At 41.8% G+C, this 22,270-nt stretch overlaps 1 protein-coding gene and 1 non-coding gene across 3 annotated transcripts; both read right to left on the bottom strand.

Annotated features, from left to right (window-relative positions):
• Nucleotides 1-1,127: 1,127 nt before the first annotated feature.
• TRNAK-CUU (transfer RNA lysine (anticodon CUU)) lies at nt 1,128-1,200 on the bottom strand. Its single transcript has one exon. It is a non-coding gene; the product is annotated as a tRNA-Lys (tRNA).
• A 1,192-nt stretch (nt 1,201-2,392) lies between these two features.
• Nucleotides 2,393-8,363, bottom strand: LOC105033278 (uridine 5'-monophosphate synthase). 2 transcript variants are annotated; one of them, XM_010908012.4, is made up of 6 exons: nt 7,437-8,363; nt 6,822-6,905; nt 4,625-4,707; nt 4,433-4,520; nt 4,068-4,337; nt 2,393-2,917 (listed from the first exon to the last, which is right to left on the bottom strand). In XM_010908012.4, the coding sequence occupies exons 1-6, from the start codon at nt 8,220-8,222 to the stop codon at nt 2,789-2,791; spliced, it is 1,440 nt and encodes a 479-aa protein (XP_010906314.1). In that variant the 5' UTR covers nt 8,223-8,363; the 3' UTR covers nt 2,393-2,788. The 2 variants fall into 2 exon arrangements, with proteins under 2 accessions (XP_010906314.1, XP_010906315.1); XM_010908013.4 differs by having other exon boundaries at nt 4,083-4,337; nt 7,437-8,362.
• Nucleotides 8,364-22,270: the final 13,907 nt, after the last annotated feature.

Here is a 22,270-nt window from a genome sequence, read left to right as displayed (position 1 = left end):
GTAACATGGTTGTAGCACAGCTATAATATAGCTGGAAGATAACTAACTTGGAGCTTCATTGCCTCTACAAGTGAGATCAATTAAGTTTGATGAGATCGGTCAAATTCGATGTACCCTTGCTGCAAATCGAGTAACATATCGACAGGTCGGTAGTAGCCCAGTCTGGCTTAAAGCAGTTTTGGTGAATCTTCAGATCAGTTGATGTGATATGGTAATGTTTCACCTGTAGATCGGTAATACGCCGATCTCAACTGATGCTGCCACATGACCATAGATCGATTAGGTGCACCAACAATCTTAGTTAAAATTTTTTTAACCAAATCTTACCCCAATAAGATTAGGTTGGGCTAGCCCATTTTTGCCACCCCTATACATGGGTAATGGACAGATATTGCTTGTGCTACTCCTTTGCAAGTGTATTTACAATTTTTTTCTCTTATAAAGAAAAAATTTATTTAGCAATCCGATCTCATTTATTTGGTAATTTGTCAACATTTCTTTTTCATTAACGATTTTCTTTATGAAAATTCATTGGTTATTCACCGCTGTGCGGACTTCAATCCAAGACTTCGTACTTGGAGAGAGAGTTATAACTAGCCAAGTGACGTACTATTAGCATATTAACAAAATATCTTGTTGGATAAGGTTTTAAATAAGCAATTCAAGATAAATTTGATGCAGATTTCAGATTGCTTGGAATCAAATGGCGCTGCAATCTTCTGTCCAAAATGATTTGAGCGAAGGCTGGCATTAGAAGTTTGCTGATATGATTTATATATTAAGGGCCAGCCCTTATCAACAATCTGCAAATCTTGAACATAAATTCAGTAGCTAATGCGGACATATCTAAGCCGCTTGGTCTTGCATTTGCTTGCCTTTGAAATAACAAGAATTAAAAAAAAAAAAAAAAAAGGGAATGAGCAATTTTTTTTCTTCTGAAAATAAGCTAAGAAATTACTTTCCCTAAGAAATTAGAAAAAGATTGATTTTCATTGGCATGGTTTATCTGAGCCCTAGCCGAATCCATAAATCTGAGCTGTTTAGATTTGCATAGTTTGCCTTTGGAAAAAAGGGGGAAAAATAAAGCAAGCAAAAAATATTTTTTTTGTTTAAAAAAAAAAAAAAAATGCCTACCGTGGGGCTCCAACCCACAACCAAAAGGTTAAGAGCCTTGCGCTCTACCGGCTAAGCTAGACGGGCCTAGCAATATTGCTGGCATAAAAGACATCTAATTATCAAAATCATAGAATTAAAGAAACTACATCCTGCTGTCACCTAAACTGATCATGCAGACCAGAAATCTCACGGCCATGGCAAAAGATAGCACACAATTGTCCATGAGATCTCTCAATCAACTTCTATTATTTTTTTTCTTTTTTCAGATGCTTTTAAACAACTTATCTTGTAACTATCCCCTCCCAACTGTGATTTCATCATACAGGTAACTAGCGAAAACGTAGATCATAACTCCATGAACTTTATAAACACTCACTATTTAAATATATCTGGTTAACTCCCCTCACACAGAAGTACAAGGAAGCCATGGCTGGTTGCTTGATGCAAATGAACCACTCCAAATATTGAAACTTCTAAGAGAGTTGCTTATTATACCATCAGCTCTCAAGTTTCAATGCAAAGAATGAAGAATATGCAACTTGTGTTGGTTAAGGGAACAAGCCATTGTGTCTCCGGGGGGTGGTCTCTTGACTAGCAGTTCAACGCTACTCCATGTGGGATCAGTTTTAACACCTATATCAATTTTTTAGACCTATATCCCACAGCACTGTAAGTAATTGTCATGCAAGACTGGAGCTTAACCTGAAAGAATAGGAAAAAGCTAATGCTAGAGCTCATTAGCCTATGACTTCAGCAAGCCATGAGCGTGGCCTGCTCCAAGTCACAGTAGCACTGCTGCAACCTCTATTCTCCTGCATAAATGAGATCCTTTTTTGCCTCCGTCATCACCAGACACCAGATCAATGCCATCGCAGCTTTCTAGCAGCTAGCTGGCCAGAAGTTGAGGTGGCAGTGCTAACCATCAAGGGCGATGGATTAAGGGGCCAATCTGTTCAGAGAAAGCAAAGCAGCCACAAGAGGGAGACCAGAAGTCTCAACTATTACTGTGGCAAAGTGAGAATTTGGTCATCATATGCTAACAACATCTCAAATGGCTCAATCTCAGAATGCCTGGAAACAAAGGCTGTACAATACACCAAAAACTAGGATTGCATATGAAGCAGCTTAACATAGACCAAGTGCGGGGAAATATAAGCCCTCCATGCGGTTGGCAGCATTGAGTATTCCCAATAAACAAATTTTTTCAGTGCACGGCAAGAAAACTTGAGCTTCACAGGACAGCAAAAGCTAAATTTGGAGATAAAGCAAAATGATAGGCTTTGGAAAGTTCGATTCTCCTTATGAAAATATAGCCCCGATTGGCGAAACAAAGTAAAAATAAACACTTACATGCAGCACAGTTACAAATAAAATGAGGTCCATGCTGATCACGTTAGAGAGTACTCAAAGGCACTTGGCATCTGAGCGTGGAACTGGTCTGGATATTTCTTAACCCAAGAAGCCATTTTTTGACGAGGCTTGCAGTAAAACATTAATATGCATCAGATAATCAAACGCAACATGAATCATCAGGTGGCAGGTTTTTGGGCTGCTGTTATGGTGTGCATGGACCATAATGATACTGAATCAAGAGATAGATGACAAAATATAATCATCCATGAAAATTTTTATTGTGCATAACATATATGAGCAATATCAGAAGCCAGAAGTCTCATGAGCAACCAGCCTTGTATGCATCCCAGCCTTGAATTCGATACTCTCCAGCTGCTTCAGCTGGATCAGCTGCCTTGATAATTCCACGGCCAACTATGATGATATCACTACCTCTATCATGGATTACCTGCAAAGCAGTATAAAAATTCATTGAAGAAGCAGAAAATAACTCCATAATAAAGAACTTATTACAATTATAAGTTCCTAAACAGCTTGAGAAACTACAGAAGAAAATATTTTCACCATTGCACTTGGTTCAGATAATAGCTACTGACATTTATCACCACTTCTGCTTATACGATGTCATCAAATAGATCAGTCATAACCCTAAAATCATAAAGGCATAATTTCCTTTGCTGACTGTTCAGTAATGCAAGGGGAAAAAAATCAAAATCAAATTCTAGTAAATAAAATTATCACGAACCAAGAACCTGCTTGAACACATTACATTCCTTATTCTATCTGCTTAATCTGCTAAAATGATTGAGGGTTGGGAAAGACAACCAGAACCAAAAGAGTTGCATCGTCAGGGTTCCATAACATTCCTACAAAGCCCAACCCCCTTTTGTATTCTGTGTGATTACTGTATGGCGTTCAGGAGGTATTAGAACCTATTTTGATGACTCAAGCTAAAATAAAATATGTAACCTAACCGAGGCAAGCCACGATGCTTAAAAGAATCTGCTTTAGCCTCCATAATGGCAACACCTTTGGAAACTTAGATATGATCCAATATGGAAGGCATGTGAAGATAATCATTAGTACCAAAAATTTGCATAGATGTTTGGTGTGTCATGTAAACAAAACATAAGCAGTAAACCAACCATCCAAAAAAAATCTGTAGCTTAAGCACATTATACTTCAAAGTTTAATTTAATTTCTAGTCCAAAGTTATTTTTTCTTGCTATGATGATTTGCTATCTGGTACAAAAAGCTCATTTTTAATGGTTGATCTAGTATCACATGAGTACCAAAAATTTGCATAGATGTTTGATGTATCATGTAAACAAAACATAAGCAGTAAATCAACCATCCAAAAAAAAATCTATATAGCTTAAGCACATTATACTTCAAAGTTTAATGTAATTTCTAGTCTAAAGTTATTTTTTCTTGCCATGATGATTTTCTATCTGGTACAAAAACCTCATTTTTAATGGTTGGTCTAGTATCACATTTACAAGGCAGAAGGATGGAATATTTGAAGCATAAGAATATCAATCCCAACATGGTTCTGATAGCCAATAAGTATATTCCTCTTTGAAAATCAGAAATAATACCCTCCAGAAACTCACTGAATGAGGAGTGTTGTACTGCTGGCCTAATGAATCCCCTCCAGAAACCATTTGAACTCCTGGAGTCACATGGATGAATGCTGGATCTGCTGGTCCCCCTTGCCATGAAGCTGGATTCACTGATATAAATCCAACAACAAAATCTGGATGTTGCTCAGCTATTTTGACTGCAGCAGATGTGTAATTGCCTGTAGCCAGGTTACCGGATGAGCTCATTTCAGCGAGCAACAAGAGTCCCCTACCTCGAGGTAAGCCCTTTGAACATCAAAACAAAAAATAATGTACAACAAAATTAGGGGCAGGTTACTTCTTAAAACCCAGGCAGGGATCAATTAGTAGACTCAGACAACCTTCAACTTCAGACCATCCACAATTCCAGGCCCGGATATTATGTGCGCATTAACAATATCTGCCCAGTCCAAGATGCGGAATATGCCTCTAAAGAAACAAATGTAAGAAGCCACTGTTAAACAGAAAATATTAATGATTAAGAGTCAAAATAAACAAGTAATATGCAATACGATAAGAAGGATGTATCTTACCCCTCATATTGCATGGTTACAGTATTTCCAATGTCGGCGAACTTACGGTCTTCAAAGATAAGGAAGTTATGCCTTTCTGCAATCTTCCGCCATATACAAATAACTAATTACAGTCGAGCTGGAGAAATAATATGTATATTCTTGACATAGAAATGACTTCAAGATAGAGATAATTTGACGTCAGTCAAATAACTTAATAGTTATATATGGGAGTATGACAAAAAGAGTCATTTATTGCTAATGGTAAGAACGATTAGCTCGCATATAAGTTCCTCCATAAGTCATAAACTCCAAGTTACCTACTTTTAGAAAGCTCAAGAACTAATACAATTTTTAAAAATATAAACTAACCCCCAAAAAATCAGTTTTATAAAACTTTATCTGGAAAGATGCAGCACATGCTTTCCTTGTATTAAGGGCAAATACAGCCAAAATTATGGTAAGTACAAATATCATCTATAATTAATGAAACATGCTAATAAAATTAATACTCTATTAATTTAAGAATCTCTAGTAAAGGCTGAGTAAGCACCCAAATTGACAGTAATAACCCTTCAGAACTAATGCTCAATCAAATACTTTCTCTGTTTACTTTATATTCTTTCCTCCAACCACAGCGAAGAAGATAAAGTAGGCTTTGCTCCTGATCTTGTTTACATGATGTTCTGTGCAAAAATCAACCTATATTATACTCCATAACCCAAAATGTCGTGTCTTCATATGCCAGTTCAACTATCTATGCATCCTTCTTTGCAAGAGGCCCTCTGACAAGTGAATAAAGCCTTCATGATATTATATATTTAAGATTATGTTGAGATAAAACCCAATAATTGTTGAATTTATATGTAAGCTCCTCATAACTTTACAATACTAGCTACATAAAAATCGCGATGCATAGGAAACCATAAATAAATTTCTTGACATAAATATCCAAAAGCCAATGCTTGAAAAGAGTTTTGCAGCCCACAGTGATGAATTAATATTTATAATTAAAGCTCTTACTTCTATATTTATATTCATGTCCCATGACTCAAACTGTACCTCCACCTGCTTTTCCTCGAGCAAACCACATGTCTAAATAATTCCAAGCGAACTATCACCAAGTCAAACCAACCAGCAAAAGCCACCGGAGACATGATGCTTCATGAAGTAAATACTGCAATCAAACAAAAACTACAAGATGACAGGCTAGAGTTTAAGATTTCTATATCACCAGCTCTTTCTAGACAGCACAGATGTTTGTTATTTGCTTAACTAATAAAATTCTTGTCAGAGTGTGTGGTTCAACAGGTTACTTAAGTATAAAATCAAGATACCACATAATGTTGGAGTAACTTAGAGTGTCAAAGACATATCTGCTGCCTTTAGAATTTTATGTTAGAGGATCGATATACATAGCTTAGTCTTTTAACTAGGATTTTGGTAATATTGAGGCTGAAGTGTCATAAACTTACAAAGATCTCATGCCAGATGGCCAGCTAAAACAGGGGGAAAGAAGAAGAGGGTTTATTTCAAAAGTATATAGAATCTATGGTAGCAACTATTGATGATTAAGGACTCATAAAACCAGCTCTAAATGATAAATAAAGCTCCTGGCCATGTGTATGGCAGTCAAAGAGAAGGAATCACTACAGGGGCATATAAACAATTACAAGTTATGTTTGGCAAATTAAAGAATGCAAGAAGGCTGCAAAAATATTAGCATTCCAGCATGCATAAGAAATGTTAAAGAACGTAAACACATTCTTCAGTTTCAACGAGGCAAACTAAATACAATTAATATAGACTAGTGCTTGGCACGTGCACTATACATGACGGGGAGGGGGGGGGGAGAGAGAGAGAGAGAGAGAGAATTGGAAACCATGCCATAAAAGAGAGAGAAGAAGATTTTGGAGTCCTACAGTTGCGGAGGAGGTTGGAGACAAAAATGACATTAGTTTATACAGGTATCTATGTTAAATATATGTGTGTTGTATTTATGCGCATCAATTGTTAGTTCCCTAGAGAGCAATGATTATGCCTTCCAAAAGAATATCAGAAGTACATTGAATCTATGAATGATTGTATGCCTGTATATGCTGTTTGAATATTATCTATACATAAAAGTACAAGACTAAAAAATTGATACTATTACATAAAGTTCAAACATACATGAATCAATAATTAGAGTAGCTTATGTTGTTTGAGAGAGACATACTGAACGGAGCTGAGAGCCAAAATCTGGTGTAAAATCAGGCAATATATCCACATGCGTTTTCAACAAGCAAATCTCTGGTCCAACCTGCAGAAAAATCAAACAGATGCAACAAGTGAAGTACATTTATCAACCACATAGTGCTTGACCTAAGCCAACTAGCATCAGAGTAATTTCTCTATTCGTTACTAATCCAATAGAATCTATCATTCAGAAGAGACATCCGTAATGAAAAATCTAAACAAATAGATAATGCACATGACAAGTAATTACAGATCAATCAAACTATACAAGGAATAGTAGTAACATCATTCAAAACCTAAGATGAGACGGCTACTATAACAATTTAAAGATTGACGTTAACCCTTGGAAAAAGATTCGCTTAAATGAACATTTGGAAAGGCCACATACGTATGTGCTAATGCTGCGAACATCTAGATTATCACCTACAATGATACGTCAATGTATTATAAAAAGGTTCTGACTTCCAAATCATTCATTATACTGTTCTGTTCTTTAAAATTTCAGGAGGCCAGAATCAATAGTTAAAATATCAGTTGGTATCCCAGGAAGGCAAATATACAAACAAAGACGAAAGATTCATGTCAAAGTTCGCACCTTTTCAGCGATATCAAGCAGTTCCTTGGCAGTTGAAACATCCGCCGCAAGACACAGATTGCTCTGCTTCTTCTCGATCACCTCAAACAGCTTCTTTCCCGTTGGGTTTTTCGCCATCCCTGCTCTTTCCCCATACGAAATCCTAACCCTAGATCTCGGCGGCGGCGCTGCCGGGACGGCGACCATTCGATTGGCATCCAAAAATGGCCGGACCTCGGTGGCCTTCTCCTCGGAGACCCTCCCGTGGGCGACGAGCACCCGGAGGACATCGGAGAGCGTAGTGAGCGCGTGGAGGCGGATGCCCTGGGAAGCGAGGTTCTCGCGGCCACCCTGCTCGCGGTCGATGACGACGACGGCGTCGCGCACCTCAAGGCCCTCAGCGCGGAGGGGGCCGGCGGTCTCGAGGACGGAGGCGCCGCTGGTGACAAGGTCCTCGACGACGAGGCAGATCTGGCCGGGGTGGAAGGCGCCCTCGACGACGCGGCCGGTGCCGTGTTCCTTGATCTCCTTGCGACGCATGATCATGGGCACGGAGCGGCAGACGGAGAGGACGGTGGCGATGGGGAGGGCGGTATACGGGACGCCGCAGACGAGGTCGAAGGTGGCGGCGGGTGCGGCGGAGGAGGCGGCTGAGAAGAGGAGGTCGGCGATGCGGGAGAGGAGGGAGGGGAAGGAAACGATGAGGCGGAGGTCGATGTAGATAGGGGAGGTGATGCCGGATTTGAGCTTGAAGGCGCCGAATTTGACCGCCTCGATCTCGTGGAGCTCCAAGATTAGTGCTTCCATTCTGACGAGTCTGGTGCTTGGTTCGCGTCGCCGCTGTTGTATCGCGGCCGAAGCAGAAGAAGAGGGAGCGGGGGAGAGGAGAAGGTGAGCGACCGGGTGTGGGTGCTCGGCGGCTATCGAGTGACTGTGAGATTATTTTTCGTGAAGAATAAAGTGGAGGCGGGCTTCGCGCCGCGTGCTGCCACGTTGGATTCTCACTCCACTTCTGCTGCAAATGAAACCCGTCCTTTGATCGGACTCGGGGCTTGCATGGCAACTTTGACAACGAAAATATACACGTAGGGTTTTATCGTATGAGACTGTGCATAAATTTTATTAGGACGTTAATTTTATTCTATATTTAGATGATATTTTTTTTTTTTCATTTTTTTTATTTTTTTTATTAAAATAATAAATTTATTATTATTAAAATATCGTATTAATTATTATAATTATAAAATAATTTATATCAAAAAAAAATCTAACACACCTTTTAAACATCGATGAACATAATCTCTATAGATATTTATTATTGACACAACACAATATGGTACATAAAAACACAACAATCTATAACGAAAAAATCACAATATAGTGCACTTTCTAAATCCACGAAGTCCAATGGCATTGTATTTTGGAATTTCTCTCAAAACCAGCACAAATAAGTCATATAAAGACAAACAACTGCTTCACTCCGAGAGAATATTTTTCAGTGGCATGTTCTTTAAGAGCTCCTAAGCTTCTTCCGTACTGTCATTATAGCAAAAACCAAAGTCATGAAATTCCAACATGCTATTCTCTAAAAGCAATTTAAACACGTCATACCCATATATGGAAAATACATGACAATGGGAAAGCTAGCAATATAACATCACTGTCAAACCTAATCTTTGTAGCATGATAGAGCACATTTATCTCAAATACACATTTGTCTCAGATAGCAAATCCTCAGGGTCTCCCGAAACACTAAGTGCATTTAATTAAAATTCAAGTAACTTTGATTCCACAAAAAAAAAAATAAGCACCTTTGATAACAAGTACAATTTCAACACAAAGGCGATAGAGGCAATTCCGCCATTAATAGAATCCAAAACAAAGAAAGGTTTTTGAAAATGTTACAAGAGAGTAAATCACATGATCTATTTACAAGATGATAAAATTATCTATTGGTTTTTAAATAGGGGTTTGGACCGTTCGTGTGGGCAAAAAACGATTCCACTAGGAATACGGTTCTTGGGAGTAACTTTGGAAACTTTCCGCAACTGTAACATATTGAAAACCGACTTGAAATTGCAAAGGTAAAGAGTTTTTGACGTTTCTCTAAAAACATTACTCCAACAAAACATTTGAAAAAACTCCCTCAAAAAAATAGAACACTCATCTTAGAGGAATTTTGGTTATGGAAATCAAGTGCATTCCATCTTGTAACTGTATTTCTGACATAGAAATTGTGTGGTTTGACCGTGATCCGATTTGTGGGAAGAAAACTCAGTTTCATTTAATTTTTGATGCAAGATAATCCAAAAATTTGTAGATTCTTCAATTTATTTTTTAACATTGGCATTAGAGCATCTTATGATCGAATCCCTTTACTCCTTGAGGTTTTATGACATGTTCAAAACTTGTTTATAGCTTAAAATTACAAAGTTATATGAGTTATTTGTATAAAATCAAAATTGGACCTCTAATAGCATATTCCTGTATACTGAATATCTAGGGCTGGTTTTAATGTATGATAGTTCTACTGATGTAGAACATACATGCAAAATTCAGGATTAATTGGATGAGTGTGTGAGGAGTAATGGCCTCTGAAAATTTAAGATAAAGATGGTTGGGGTAATGACATTCGGATCAATTTTATCTCTCTATAATGATTCTCAAACCTTAAAGTTAGTACCATTCAATAGTATGATCTAAGAGCTTTTCGACGGCATATGGCACGTATTATTTGGATTCTTGATATGAGAGATTTGAGCCTTCTAAATTAGCTCAAGAAAAAATGAAATATGAAAATTCTGTTTTGCTAGAGGTTGAAGACGATGTGAATCTCATAATGTGAAGCATCTTCTCAAGGGCATTTTGGTATGAAATTTTTTCATACCATGTTTTTAAATATTATAAAATGATCAATATTTTTTATTTTAATTTTCTATATACAGAGATAATTAATTTTATTTAATCATTTCTGAAATGATGAAAATTCAATAAATTTATCGAGTCATGTTTGAAAATTCTCAAAAATTATAGATAGATCTGAAATGATTAGATCAAAAGGGGTGAAGCTCTGCTTTAAGTTTTCAATATAGCCAAGACTCTAAACTCTCCAAAGTGCCATTATATACTCATCGAGAAATAATTTTAAAAGTTGTTTTTCCTTCAAAAATTCATAATAAATTGTATACTGCTCAGAAAAATATGATTCTACTTCTGAAAAATTTTTTCTTATATATTTTAATTAATTTAAAAAATATCATATACAATTTATTACTAATACATGATTATTTGTTTTAAATTGAAAGATAGTTCAGACAATAAGGACTAGGAAGGTTTTGAGAGGAATAATTGGAGAGATGAAATAGGCACCAATTAAGGATTATAAAATAAGTCTTGAACATGACATTGTACAACATGTTGAAATTATTAAAAAAAATATTTAAAAAATTAAAAAATAAATGATATATTATTACAAATAGCATGAACATCCGAATCCTACTTAAATATTTACTATATGACTGGTCTGAGATACTACTAAGATTGTATGAGCTAAATGAAAGTCTGCATTATGACAAAATCATAACTATTTTAAAAGCAAAATATGAGGAGAGTTGCTTTATTATTAGAGCAGCTAGACGGACCTTCGTCTTATTGATGTCTTCAAATCTTCATAGTCAAAGACACACTATTTTTGAAAAATCAAAAGAGGCCTTCTGGCTCATTGGATTCAAAATGTGGAAATCAGATTCACCCTTAATGAGATTTGATTAGATATTTGTTTTATGTATTTGTAAATATTTTAGCTGTTTACATTGCTATGTTATTTCAAGCATGATGTAACAAATGTTATATATGTTTATGTTATATATATTGCTATATTTTTTCAAGCATGACGTAATGAATGCTATACATGTTTAGTCATTATTTTATTTTGTATTTGCTTAATTGAGTAGGAATATTTTTTTTATGGATTTGCCTAAACATGCTAAATTAATGATAATTTGACATTTGTATATAGATGATGATAGAAAATGTAGTGAACTTTTGATTCTATTACTTGTGTTAGGTTATATTTAATTTAGTATGTTTCTTATGACGAATTGATATATATACATGCTGATTTATTTATAGTGCTAGTTTTTATATCCGAAAATAATATTTCTATGTAGTTGCACTAAACATGGCATTATCAAATATCATAACTGAGTTGAACAAAGATGAAAAATTTAATGCTGAGAATTACAATGTCTGGCAATTGAAAATACACTATGTTTTTTAGAAACAAAAGGTGCTTGAGGCTATTCACAATATCTTGGATGACCCTGGTGAGGGCTAGTGCTCAGAATATGAGAGATCAAAAAGCTTACTGAGTCTAAAAAGAGAAAGACCAAAAGACTCCTCATATTTTGGTAAGCTCTATGGTTGATGATCTTATTTTTGATTATCAAAGTCTTCTTACTGCACATAATATGTGGACTTTTCTTAAAGAGAAATTTAGTGGTACCATGGTGACAAGATAAGACAACTGATTATCAAGTTTGACATATATAAGAAGCATCCAATCCATACTATCAAGAAGCATATGAGAACTATCTCAAATATGATAAAAGATTTGCACGCTGCTGGTCATATCCTCACCAATGAACAGTAAGTTCAAGCCGTTATAAGGTCCCTTCTTGATAACTAAGAATATTTAAAGATCAACTTGACCCACAATGATGGCATCAAGACCTTTGCAGATGTGGCACGCCACCTTGAGCTAGAAGATGAGGCCGCTAAATCCAGTGCATAAGTTTATGTGGCTGAATTCTGTTCTCAGCGAGCTTCAGGCTCAAAGTATAAGAAATTCAATAAAAAAAAAAAAAAGAAAGGAAAAGAGATGGGTCAAGGGCCCAAAAAGAACAAGTTTAGGAAGAATATGAAAGACAAATGGTTCTGAAAGAAGAACTTGAGTAAGATTAAGTGCTTCAAGTGTAACAAACTGAGTCACATTGCTTGCAATTGCATCGAGCAAAAGAAGGTAGCACTATATTAAGTTTGTTTACATTCTGTTTATGTTTTCGGTACTATTTTACTCACTAATTTTTATCCTATATAGGTTATAGACTCAGAAGAAACAGATTGTTAATCCAAAGATTGATTTTGATGATGACAAAGAGTTTTGAGTAAAGTTATAAAGTCTAACTATGTTTATAAGGATGTGCAGATTTATTGTTCTTAGTGCTTACTCAAAATAAAAGATTCAAGATTTTCTAAGGATTAGATAAAAGAATCACCACTCAAAACTAAGTGAAGAATATCTAGACTTGACACTCTCTTCAAGGAGTTTTAATGAGGATTAAATCAAGTTAAGAAGTAAGTCTAGTTTAAAAATCAAATTAGAGAAGAAAGGCTGTCAAAGAACTCATGATGTACTTGGCATCCCAGCCGAGTCGACTCAGTGAAAATCTGAGCTAACCTAGTCTCAGTGAAAGCAAAAGATAGAAAGCCATATTTTAGAAGCTAGGAGACTTCATCAATCCAAAATCAAGTGAGTCAATCAAGATCCTGATTCGACCAAGACATGATCTTGGTTGACTCTTCAGAAAGTTAGTCGACTCAGTCTTAGAGGACAGTAAAAGATAGAAAGACTGAAGTTTTAAGTATTATGCAGTGAGCCGACCTAGTTAAAATTGAGCCGACCCAGTGAGAGATTTAGTCAACTCAAAGAAAAGTTAGTCGGCTAAGTCACTGTAACGGCTGATTTTTATATCTGCACAGTTTTGCTTCCAACTTGCTCCCAACGGTTAGATTTTTATTTTCAATGGCTAGAACTTTAAATACAGCTATACTAGGTAACTTAAAGTGGTGAAAAACTTCAAATATATAAAAGAAAACCCTTAGAAAAGAGTTAAGAGAGCTTTTGAAAAGTTTATTGAGTGCCCATTGAAAAAGCCAAAGGAGTGAGCTGAAAAGAGAAGAGAAGGAGTTATTTTCAGAGTTATCCTTTGTCCTTCCACTATAAATCATCCTCAAGCAAATGAGAGTAAGAGTTAATTGAAGTGAAAAAGTGATCAAGTCAAGAATCAAGGAGCCTCACTATCATTCAAGCATTCAAGAAGAAATCAAACGATCAACTATCATCATTCGAACTTCTTTCGATTCTTCAAAAAGTTTTATTTTTCTAAACTTAATCTTTTATATTTATTTTTAAAATTATTGTATTTCAAATTTTTTTAGAAAGAAATTTGGATTGGTCTAAGCCTTGAGTTGGACATTATTATGATTTGATTGGTGAGTCAAGATTAAAACCAATTAGGATTGATTGTTAGATTGGAGAAAAATAATCACTTGTGAGATTTTGACTGGTAATCCAAAAAAAATTAACTAGATTGATTGTGAGTCTAAAAAATAATCTAGTATGATTTTGGTTGGTGAGCTAGAAAAAATCAACTAGATTTGATTGTGAGTCCGAAAAATAATCAGACTGTAATTCTAGTTGTAAATTATAGTTGAATTCTCAAGTGATTTACTTGAGGAGTGGATATAGGTGCTGAGTTTGACACCGAACTACTATAAAATTTATGTATTTATGCTTGTGCTTATTACTATTATTCTTTACATCTTTTATCTTTTTATTGCTCTTTACATTCGAGATTATATTATTTATTGTGTGAACATCACTTCGCTTAAATCATTCAAATTTGCACATTAATTATTTAATTTTTAAAATATCCAATTCATCTCCTCTCATAGTAGCCATATCTGGGCAATAATTGGTATCAGAGCCAGATTCTCTAATTTTTTGATTTAAAATTTTAGAGTTAAAAATCTTATGGCTAACCCATTTGATTCTTTATTGGGTGAAGGATACTTAACAATTAGATCTCCTTTTTTCAATAGCACCAATTATACTTATTGAAAAGCTAGGATGAAAATTTTTATTCAAGCATAAGACTATTATATATGGAGTATCATACTCAATAGTCCTCACACATCCATAATGATTATCAACAATATGTGTGCGCCTAAACCTGAAAAAGATTGAAATGAGTTAGATAAGAAGCTAGCTTAATTAAATACTAAAGCTGTAAATATTTTATATTATGCATTAGATTATAATAAATTTTGTTGGTGCAAAAATTCGCTTGCGCCGGAGAAGCTGGAGTCGGGGAAGTCGCGGTCGCCGTCGGGACCTGCAAAGGAAGTCTAAACCGGAGGTGGGGTTGCTCCGGCAAGACCCTCCGACGCTTAAGTCAGTTCTCTGCCTCAACAAGAATGGAGTGCTCGAACGGAGAATTTAGCAGAGTTTTTAGATGAAAGATTAGAGCTTATAGAATAACATATCTGGGGTCCCCTTTTATAGGCGGAGGGGGCAGTAGTCTGATAGCGACATCCGTAACCGTCTGGCAGTGAGCTGTCCAAGGTCAGGTAGAGTTTGCTGCGAAGAGTAGTGGAGTGGACCCGTGGCTATCACCGGGGTGTGCCACGTGGAGTCAGTTACAGGGAGTGGAGCAGAATTGTGGCTGTTAATACGGCCTGTCGGGGAGTAATGGAGTTGCATAGGATCCGCCGCAGGGAGTGGAGCAGTGTTGTCCGTTACTGTGGTCTGCCAGGGAGTAATGGAGCCGCGTAGGGCCCGTCGCAGGGAGTGGGACAGAATCATGGCCGTTACTGTGGCCTGTCAGGGGATCCAGACTTGTCGGCCGAAGTTCGGTTGGAGTCGGTAGTGAGGTCCGGTATCCGTAGGAGTTTGGGCGAGGTCTACCTGCAGTTGAAGTTAAAGGCGAAGCCCGGCTCCCGTAGGAGTCCGGACAAGGCTTACCGGCAGCTGATGTTGAGGACGGAGCCCGGCTCCCGTAGGAGTCCGGGCGGAGTCTACTTGCGGTTGAAATTATTGGCGGAGTCCGGCTCCCGTAGGAGTCCGGACGAAGTCTATCTGCAGCCGTTGGAGTCGAGGATGAAGCCTGGCTCCCGTAGGAGTCCGGGCGGAGTCTTCCTGCAATTAAAGTTAAAGGCGAAGTCCAGCTCCTGTAGGAGGCCGGGCGGAGTCTTCCTGCAATTAAAGTTAAAGGCGAAGTCCGGCTCCCGTAGGAGTCCGGACAAGGCTTACCGGCAGCTGATGTTGAGGACGGAGCCCGGCTTCCGTAGGAGTCCGGACGGAGTCTACTTGCGGTTGAAATTGTTGGCGGAGTCCGGCTTCCGTAGGAGTCCGGACGAAGTCTGTCTGCAGCCGTTGGAGTCGAGGACGAAGCCCGGCTCCCGTAGGAGTCCGGGCGGAGTCTTCCTGCAATTAAAGTTAAAGACGAAGTCCGGCTCCCGTAGGAGTCCGGACAAGGCTTACTGGCAGCTGATGTTGAAGATGGAGCCCGGCTCCCGTAGGAGTCCGGACGGAGTCTACTTGCGGTTGAAATTGTTGGCGGAGTCCGGCTCCCATAGGAGTCCGGACGAAGTCTGTCTGCAGCCGTTGGAGTCGAGGATGAAGCCCGGCTCCCGTAGGAGTCCGGGCGGAGTCTTCCTGCAATTAAAGTTAAAGGCGAAGTCCGGCTCCCGTAGGAGTCCGGACAAGGCTTACCGGCAGCTGATGTTGAGGATGGAGCCCGGCTCCCGTAGGAGTCCGGATGGAGTCTACTTGCGGTTGAAATTGTTGGCGGAGTCCGGCTCCCGTAGGAGTCCGGACGAAGTCTGTCTGCAGCCGTTGGCATTGGCGACGAAGCCTGACTCCCGTAGGAGTCCGGGCGGACCTCTTGGAGCTGATCCTGCTGAGGACTTCGGCTGTGGGTATTTTATACCCAACACCAGTCTCCCTACTTCCGAGTTTGAATTTCGAACGAAGGAAGTACAGAGAGAGATGGGCACAGCCGAAATCGTCCCCTCGAATCCTGCGCACTGCCGCCCCCAGATATTTTGGCATTAAATGTGTGCGCGCTGGAGTCTTTTCGGATCGGGGCGACCTGAAGAGTCTTTTCGGAACTCCCGCCGAAACGTGATCCCAAGCGTTGCGCTACAGAAATTTACGAACAGTCAATCCTCGATAGCGGCGAGTGGGACACGTGGCATGCACCAGTTGGCCTAGGGACACCCGCCGCCATAACTGTGCTAAGATCCGCTGGCTATTTAAACCTCCTACTCTTCCTTTGGGGCTCCATCCTGTTGAAAGGACAGCATCTTTCTTTCGTCTGAGAGCCTAACTACTCAACCACTTCCTCCGCACCAGCCCTCGCTATCTTCAGCCCCTCGATTCTTCTCTAAGGGGTTCCCACGTCATGCCCTCCACTCCGGAGGCCATCCTCGAAGGGATGTATAGGGCCTGGAGGAAGGCGAGGAGGAGAACAGCGGTCGGTGAGTTCGCCGGTCATCAAGTGGCCGCTGAGGATCCCCGTCGTTTCAAAGGGGGCTCAAGGAAGAATTCCTTCAACAACAGAGGTTTAACAACGGGGGCCGTCGGTAAAGATATTCTGTCCGAGAATTTCGGAGTAGCAAGGCGGGATGATATCGGTCAAGAGGGCAGAGCTGTCGTCACAAGCTGTGGCGGGATCTTTGATGTCGTCGTGGCCGTGGGACCAGAAGCGGTCGACGTCGACGGTGGGGCAGTAGAACCTGTTGCGGGGACGGTGGAAGTAGCGCATGCCAACCTTGCCGGAGCGTTTTGGACGGCGGCTACCATGGAGTATTCGGTGATGACGCATATTTCTGACGCCACTGTTGCCCCCAGGGTGACTCCGGTTCTTCTTGAAATAGGTCTTCGTCGCCGCTGCCGTTGCCCTTACCGTCTCCAGAAATCTATCCCATCCTTTTCCCCCTGAGGTTGGAACTTCGGAGGTGGAGCGAAACAAGGCGGGGCGAAAGCCGATGAGCCCATCACACGTACTGGACGACGCGGCTGGGAAGAGAAGTTTGCAGTTTGAAGTGGCCTCCGGTGCATCCTTTCCAAACCGTGTTCGCGAGACTTGCAATGATGTATACATTTTTTTTTTTTTGGCCCACCGGGTCTTGTAACGTACATCCTGTCAATTGAAAAATGAAAAGGAGATTTTGTTACCTCGTCTGCATCTTGTATCGAGTAATCGTCTGTCGAACTTCTTTATTCTTCTTTTTTCTCTCTTCCTTCTTTTCTTCTTTTCTTTTTCACGTCGTCCTAAGGTCGTCGACGGTCTCTTTTATTCGTGTCGGATTGTTATTTGCCGAGCTCCTTTTCGACTTTTACGCCGTTCGAAGATACCTGGTTGTCATTTTCTCGTCAATGGCTGCGGGCTTGCTTGGGGCCAATCGGGCCTGGGGTCCCTCCTAGGGCTTGAGTTCGGGGATCCGAGCTTCTGTCACCCTAAGTAGGTTGTCCTGTTTTATGTCGAAAACTTCCTCAAAAGCTGGGACTCCCTGTGGGAGCCCCAGTCCTTGCGGTGACAGAGTTTTCTGTACCTCGATCGCTGTCCGTTTTTCAATCGTAGCTGTCATAGTCCGTTGCCTTCCTTTTTCCTTTTCGCTCGGAGTTTTTCTTCGCTGAAGTCAAGGCGAAGTTCGGCTCCCATGGGAGTCCGGACGGAACCCTCCTGTGATTGGAGTCACGGGCGGAGCTCGGCTCCCGTAGGAGTCCGGGCGGAGTTCCTTGCAATCAAAATCAGATGCGAAGTTCGGCTCCCGTAGGAGTCCGGACGAAGTCTATCTGCAGCCGTTGGAGTCGAGGATGAAGCCCGGCTCCCGTAGGAGTCCGGGCGAAGTCTTTCTGCAATCAAAGTTAAAGGCGAAGTCCGACTCCTGTAGGAGGCCGGGCGGATCTTAACGACGGTTGACGTTGGTGACGAAGCCCGGCTCCCGTAGGAGTCCGGGCGGAGTCTACTTGCGGTTGAAATTGTTGGTGGAGTCCAGCTCCCGTAGGAGTCCGGACGAAGTCTGTCTGCAGCCGTTGGAGTCGAGGACGAAGCCCGGCTCCCGTAGGAGTCCAGGCGGAGTCTTCCTGCAATTAAAGTTAAAGGCGAAGTCCGGCTCCCGTAGGAGTCCGGACAAATCTTACCTGCGGTTGACGTTGGCGATGAAGCCCGGCTCCCGTAGGAGTCCGGGCGAAGTCCCCCTTGGGGTCGGAGTCATAGGCAGAGCCCATCTCCCGTGAGAGTTCGGGCGGAGTCCGCAAGGGCTAATCCTGTTGAGAACTTCGACCGTGGGTATTTTGTACCCAACACTCTCCCCATCCGATCTAAATGGAACTGGGCCTTCGACTTTGCTCAAATTAGGGCGAGGTTCTCCTCCTGTCCCTAACAGGGCTGTGGGGGCTCATATGGGCGTTGTAAGGCCTCTCCCCCCATCCGGTCTAAATGGAATCGGGCCTTCGACTTTGCTCAAGTTAGGGCGAGGTTCTCCTCCTGTCCCTAATAGGGCTGTGGGGGCTCATATGGGCGTTGTAAGGCCTCTCCCCCCATCCGGTCTAAATGGAACCGGGTCTTCGACTTTGCTCAAGTTAGGACGAGGTTCTCCTCCTGTCCCTAACAGGGCTGTGGGGGCTCATATGGGCGTTGTAGGGCCTCTCCCCCCATCCGGTCTAAATGGAACCGGGCCTTCGACTTTGCTCAAGTTAGGGTGAGGTTCTCCTCCTGTCCCTAACAGGGCTGTGGGGGCTCATATGGGCATTGTAGGGCCTCTCCCCCCATCCGGTCTAAATGGAACCGGGCCTTCGACTTTGTCGGGATGACGTTTCTCTTTCGCTTCTGACACGGTTTGTGCGAATTGTTTAAAGACGTGTAGGTATGCAACTTTCAATTAAAACGAAGTTATTGGTAGTACACCCGTAAGTTTTTCGAGTTCCACGGTCGCGGGAGGTCGGCTCCTCTGAGTTCCTTAAGATAATAAGTTCCTGGCCGGACTACTTCTTTGACTTCATATGGTCCTTCCCAGTTTGGGGCGAGTTTTCCTCGGTCCTGAGGTTGCGAGACAGCAGCTCGTCGAAGTACTAGATCTCCTGCTTTAAAAGCTTTGTTCTTGACTCGGGCATTGTAATATCGAGCAACTTTCTGTCTGTAGGCTGCCATTCGAACCTGAGCGATCTCCCGTCTTTCTTCCAGCAGGTCGAGGTTGGCTCTAAGACTTTGTGAATTTTGATGCTCGTCGAATGCCACGACTCGTGCCGATGGGAGTTTAAGCTCGATTGGGATGACGGCTTCCGTACCAAAGGCTAAAGCAAAGGGGGTCTCCCCCGTAGGTAACCTCTGGGTAGTTCGATACGCCCATAGCACATGATAAAGCTCGTCCGCCCAAGTTTCCTTTGCTTTTTCAAGCCTTGTCTTAATCCCCTGCAAAAGGGTTCTGTTAGTCACCTCAGCTTCGCCGTTCGCCTAGGGATGGGCTACTGATGTGAAGTTGTGGGAGATGTTTAGATCTTCACAGAATTCGGCGAATTTTGCTCCCACGAATTGCCGTCCATTATCAGTGATTAGGGTTCTAGGAAAATTGAACCTGCACACGATCGATTTTCAGACGAAATCCTGCACTTTCGCTTCTGTGATTTTTGCTAGTGGTTCGGCTTCAACCCATTTGGTGAAGTAGTCGATCGCTACAAGGAGGAACTTCCTTTATCCAGACACCATGGGAAAGGGGCCAAGGATATCCATCCCCCATTGTGCAAAAGGCCATGGGACGCTCAAGGGTGTGAGCTCGGTGGCGGGCTGTCTCTGAACGTTGGTGTATCTCTGGCATCGATCACACTTTTTGACATATTCAATCGAATCATGATGCATCGTTGGCCAGTAATATCCTTGGCAGAGCAACTTGTGGGATAAAGATCTAGCTCCCAAATGATTTCCGCAAATTCCTTCGTGTACTTCCCATAAGGCGTAGTCAGCTTCCGAGGGCCGGAGACATTTTAAGAGGGGTAAAGAGTATGATCTTTTGTACAATTTGTCCTCATAAAGGATGTATCGGGAGGCTTGATTTCGGAGCTTCCGAGCCTCCTTCGCGTCCTGGGGGAGGACTCCATCTCTGAGATAGGTTATCAGCGGGTCGACCCAGCTGGGCTCGTGGTCGATCTCCATTACGGGCCGCGATTCTTCTGTACTTGGGTGCTTCAGAACTTCAAAAAGAATGCCTTTGGGCAACCCGGACGGAGCCAACGTTGCCAGCTTGGAGAGAAGGTCGGCTCTGGTATTTTCCAACCTTAGAATCTGTCTAATGTCAAAGCTGTTAAAGGCGGGGGCAAGCTCCTTTACTTTCTCAAGATATTTGGCCATACTGTCCTCCCGTGCTTCATAACTCCCACTGACTTGCCCTACCAACAGTTGAGAGTCACTGTGCACCCGGAGCTGACTTATTCCCAGCTCTCTGGCGATCCTTAGTCCTACGATCAGAGCTTCATATTCCGCTCCATTATTTGTTGCGGGGAACTCGAAACGCAGAGCGTACTCAGCTATGACTCCCTCCGGACTGACCAAGATCAGGCCTGCACCTGCGCCCGACATGTTGGAAGATCCATCCACATAGAGGGTCCAAAAGCAATCGGAGGGATTGGCCTCTTCGTTGGGGGAGTTCGGTTGAGACTTCAGGTCGTCAACTTTGCTTTGCTCAGGTTCGACCTCCTCTGGGATGGTGCACTCTACTATGAAATCTGCCAATATTTGGACCTTTACTGCTGGTCTAGGTCTGTAGTTGATGTCGAATTTCATGAGCTCGATTGCCCATTTTGCCATTCTTCCGAAGGTGTCAGCCCGGTGTAAAACCGCCTTGATCGGTTGATCGGTGAGTAGCGTCACGGTGTGCCCTTGAAAGTAGGGTCGGAGCCTCCGAGCTGCAATCAACAAGGCGTAGGTCAGTTTTTCTAATTTGGTGTACCTGATCTCGGCATCCCTCAGCGTGCGGCTAATATAGTAGACTGGTCGCTGGACTTTCGCTTCTTCTTTGGCAAGGACGGCCGCGAGGGCCATGAGAGAGACCGCTAGGTATAAAAACAGTTCCTCCCCAGGTTCAGGCTTTGCCAGCAGCGGGGGTGAGCTAAGGTAACCCCTTAACTCATCGAACGCCTATTGGCACTCAGAGGTCCAGTGGAAGTTCTTCGGCTGCTTGAGGGTTTGAAAGAAGGGCAAGCACCGTTCGGCCGACCTTGCGACGAAGCGATTAAGAGCCGCTATCCTCCCTGTGAGGCGCTGAACCTCTTTGATCGATTTTGGGGCGATCATCTCCTGGATGGCACGAATTTTCTCTGGATTGGCCTCAATCCCGTGCCCCGATACCATGAAGCCCAGGAACTTCCCTGAAGTTACTCCGAAAGCACATTTAGTTGGGTTCAGCTTCATTTTATACTTTCGGAGAGCGTCAAAGGTCTCCTCGAGGTCGGCGACATGATTTCTGAAAGACTTGCTTTTTACAAGCATATCGTCCACATAGACCTCCATGTTTTGACCGATCTGCTCTTTAAAGATTTTGTTCACCAACCGTTGGTAGGTTGCGCCCACATTCTTGAGGCCGAAAGGCATGACCCTGTAACAGTAAAAGCCGTGATTAGTGATGAAAGCTGTCTTTTCTTCATCTTCAGACGCCATTCTAATTTGATTATAGCCAGAGAACGCGTCCATAAAGGTGAGGAGCTCATGGCTTGAGGTCGCGTCCACCAGTTGGTCGATTCTGGGAAGGAGGTAGCTATCCTTTGGACAAGCCTTATTCAGCTTTTTGAAGTCTATGCATATCCTCCACTTGCCGTTTGCTTTTTTGACTAGAACAACACTGGAAATCCAATCAGGATAATTGACTTCCTTAATGAATCCGGCCTTGAGGAGCTTATCCACTTCCTCGGCTATCGCCTTCTGCCTCTCTGGGGCATGACTCCGGATTTTTTCTTTCGTCGGTCGATGCTTTGGATCGACGGCCAGATGATGCTCCATGACTTCTGTGTCAATCCC

Source organism: Elaeis guineensis, chromosome 5 (genome assembly GCF_000442705.2).
Source record: "Elaeis guineensis isolate ETL-2024a chromosome 5, EG11, whole genome shotgun sequence".
Taxonomy (NCBI): domain Eukaryota; kingdom Viridiplantae; phylum Streptophyta; class Magnoliopsida; order Arecales; family Arecaceae; genus Elaeis; species Elaeis guineensis.
This window is presented reverse-complemented; position numbering and strand designations above follow the sequence as displayed.

Coding starts and splice junctions, on each gene's coding strand:
- LOC105033278 (XM_010908012.4), bottom strand. CDS start 8,222: ATGGAAGCACTAATCTTGGAGCTCCACGAGATCGAGGCGGTCAAATTC. Junction 4,338..4,432: donor TGGATGGTCTGAAGTTGAAG/GTTGTCTGAGTC, acceptor TGATGTTCAAAG/GGCTTACCTCGAGGTAGGGG. Junction 2,918..4,067: donor ATTCAGTGAGTTTCTGGAGG/GTATTATTTCTG, acceptor ACTGCTTTGCAG/GTAATCCATGATAGAGGTAG.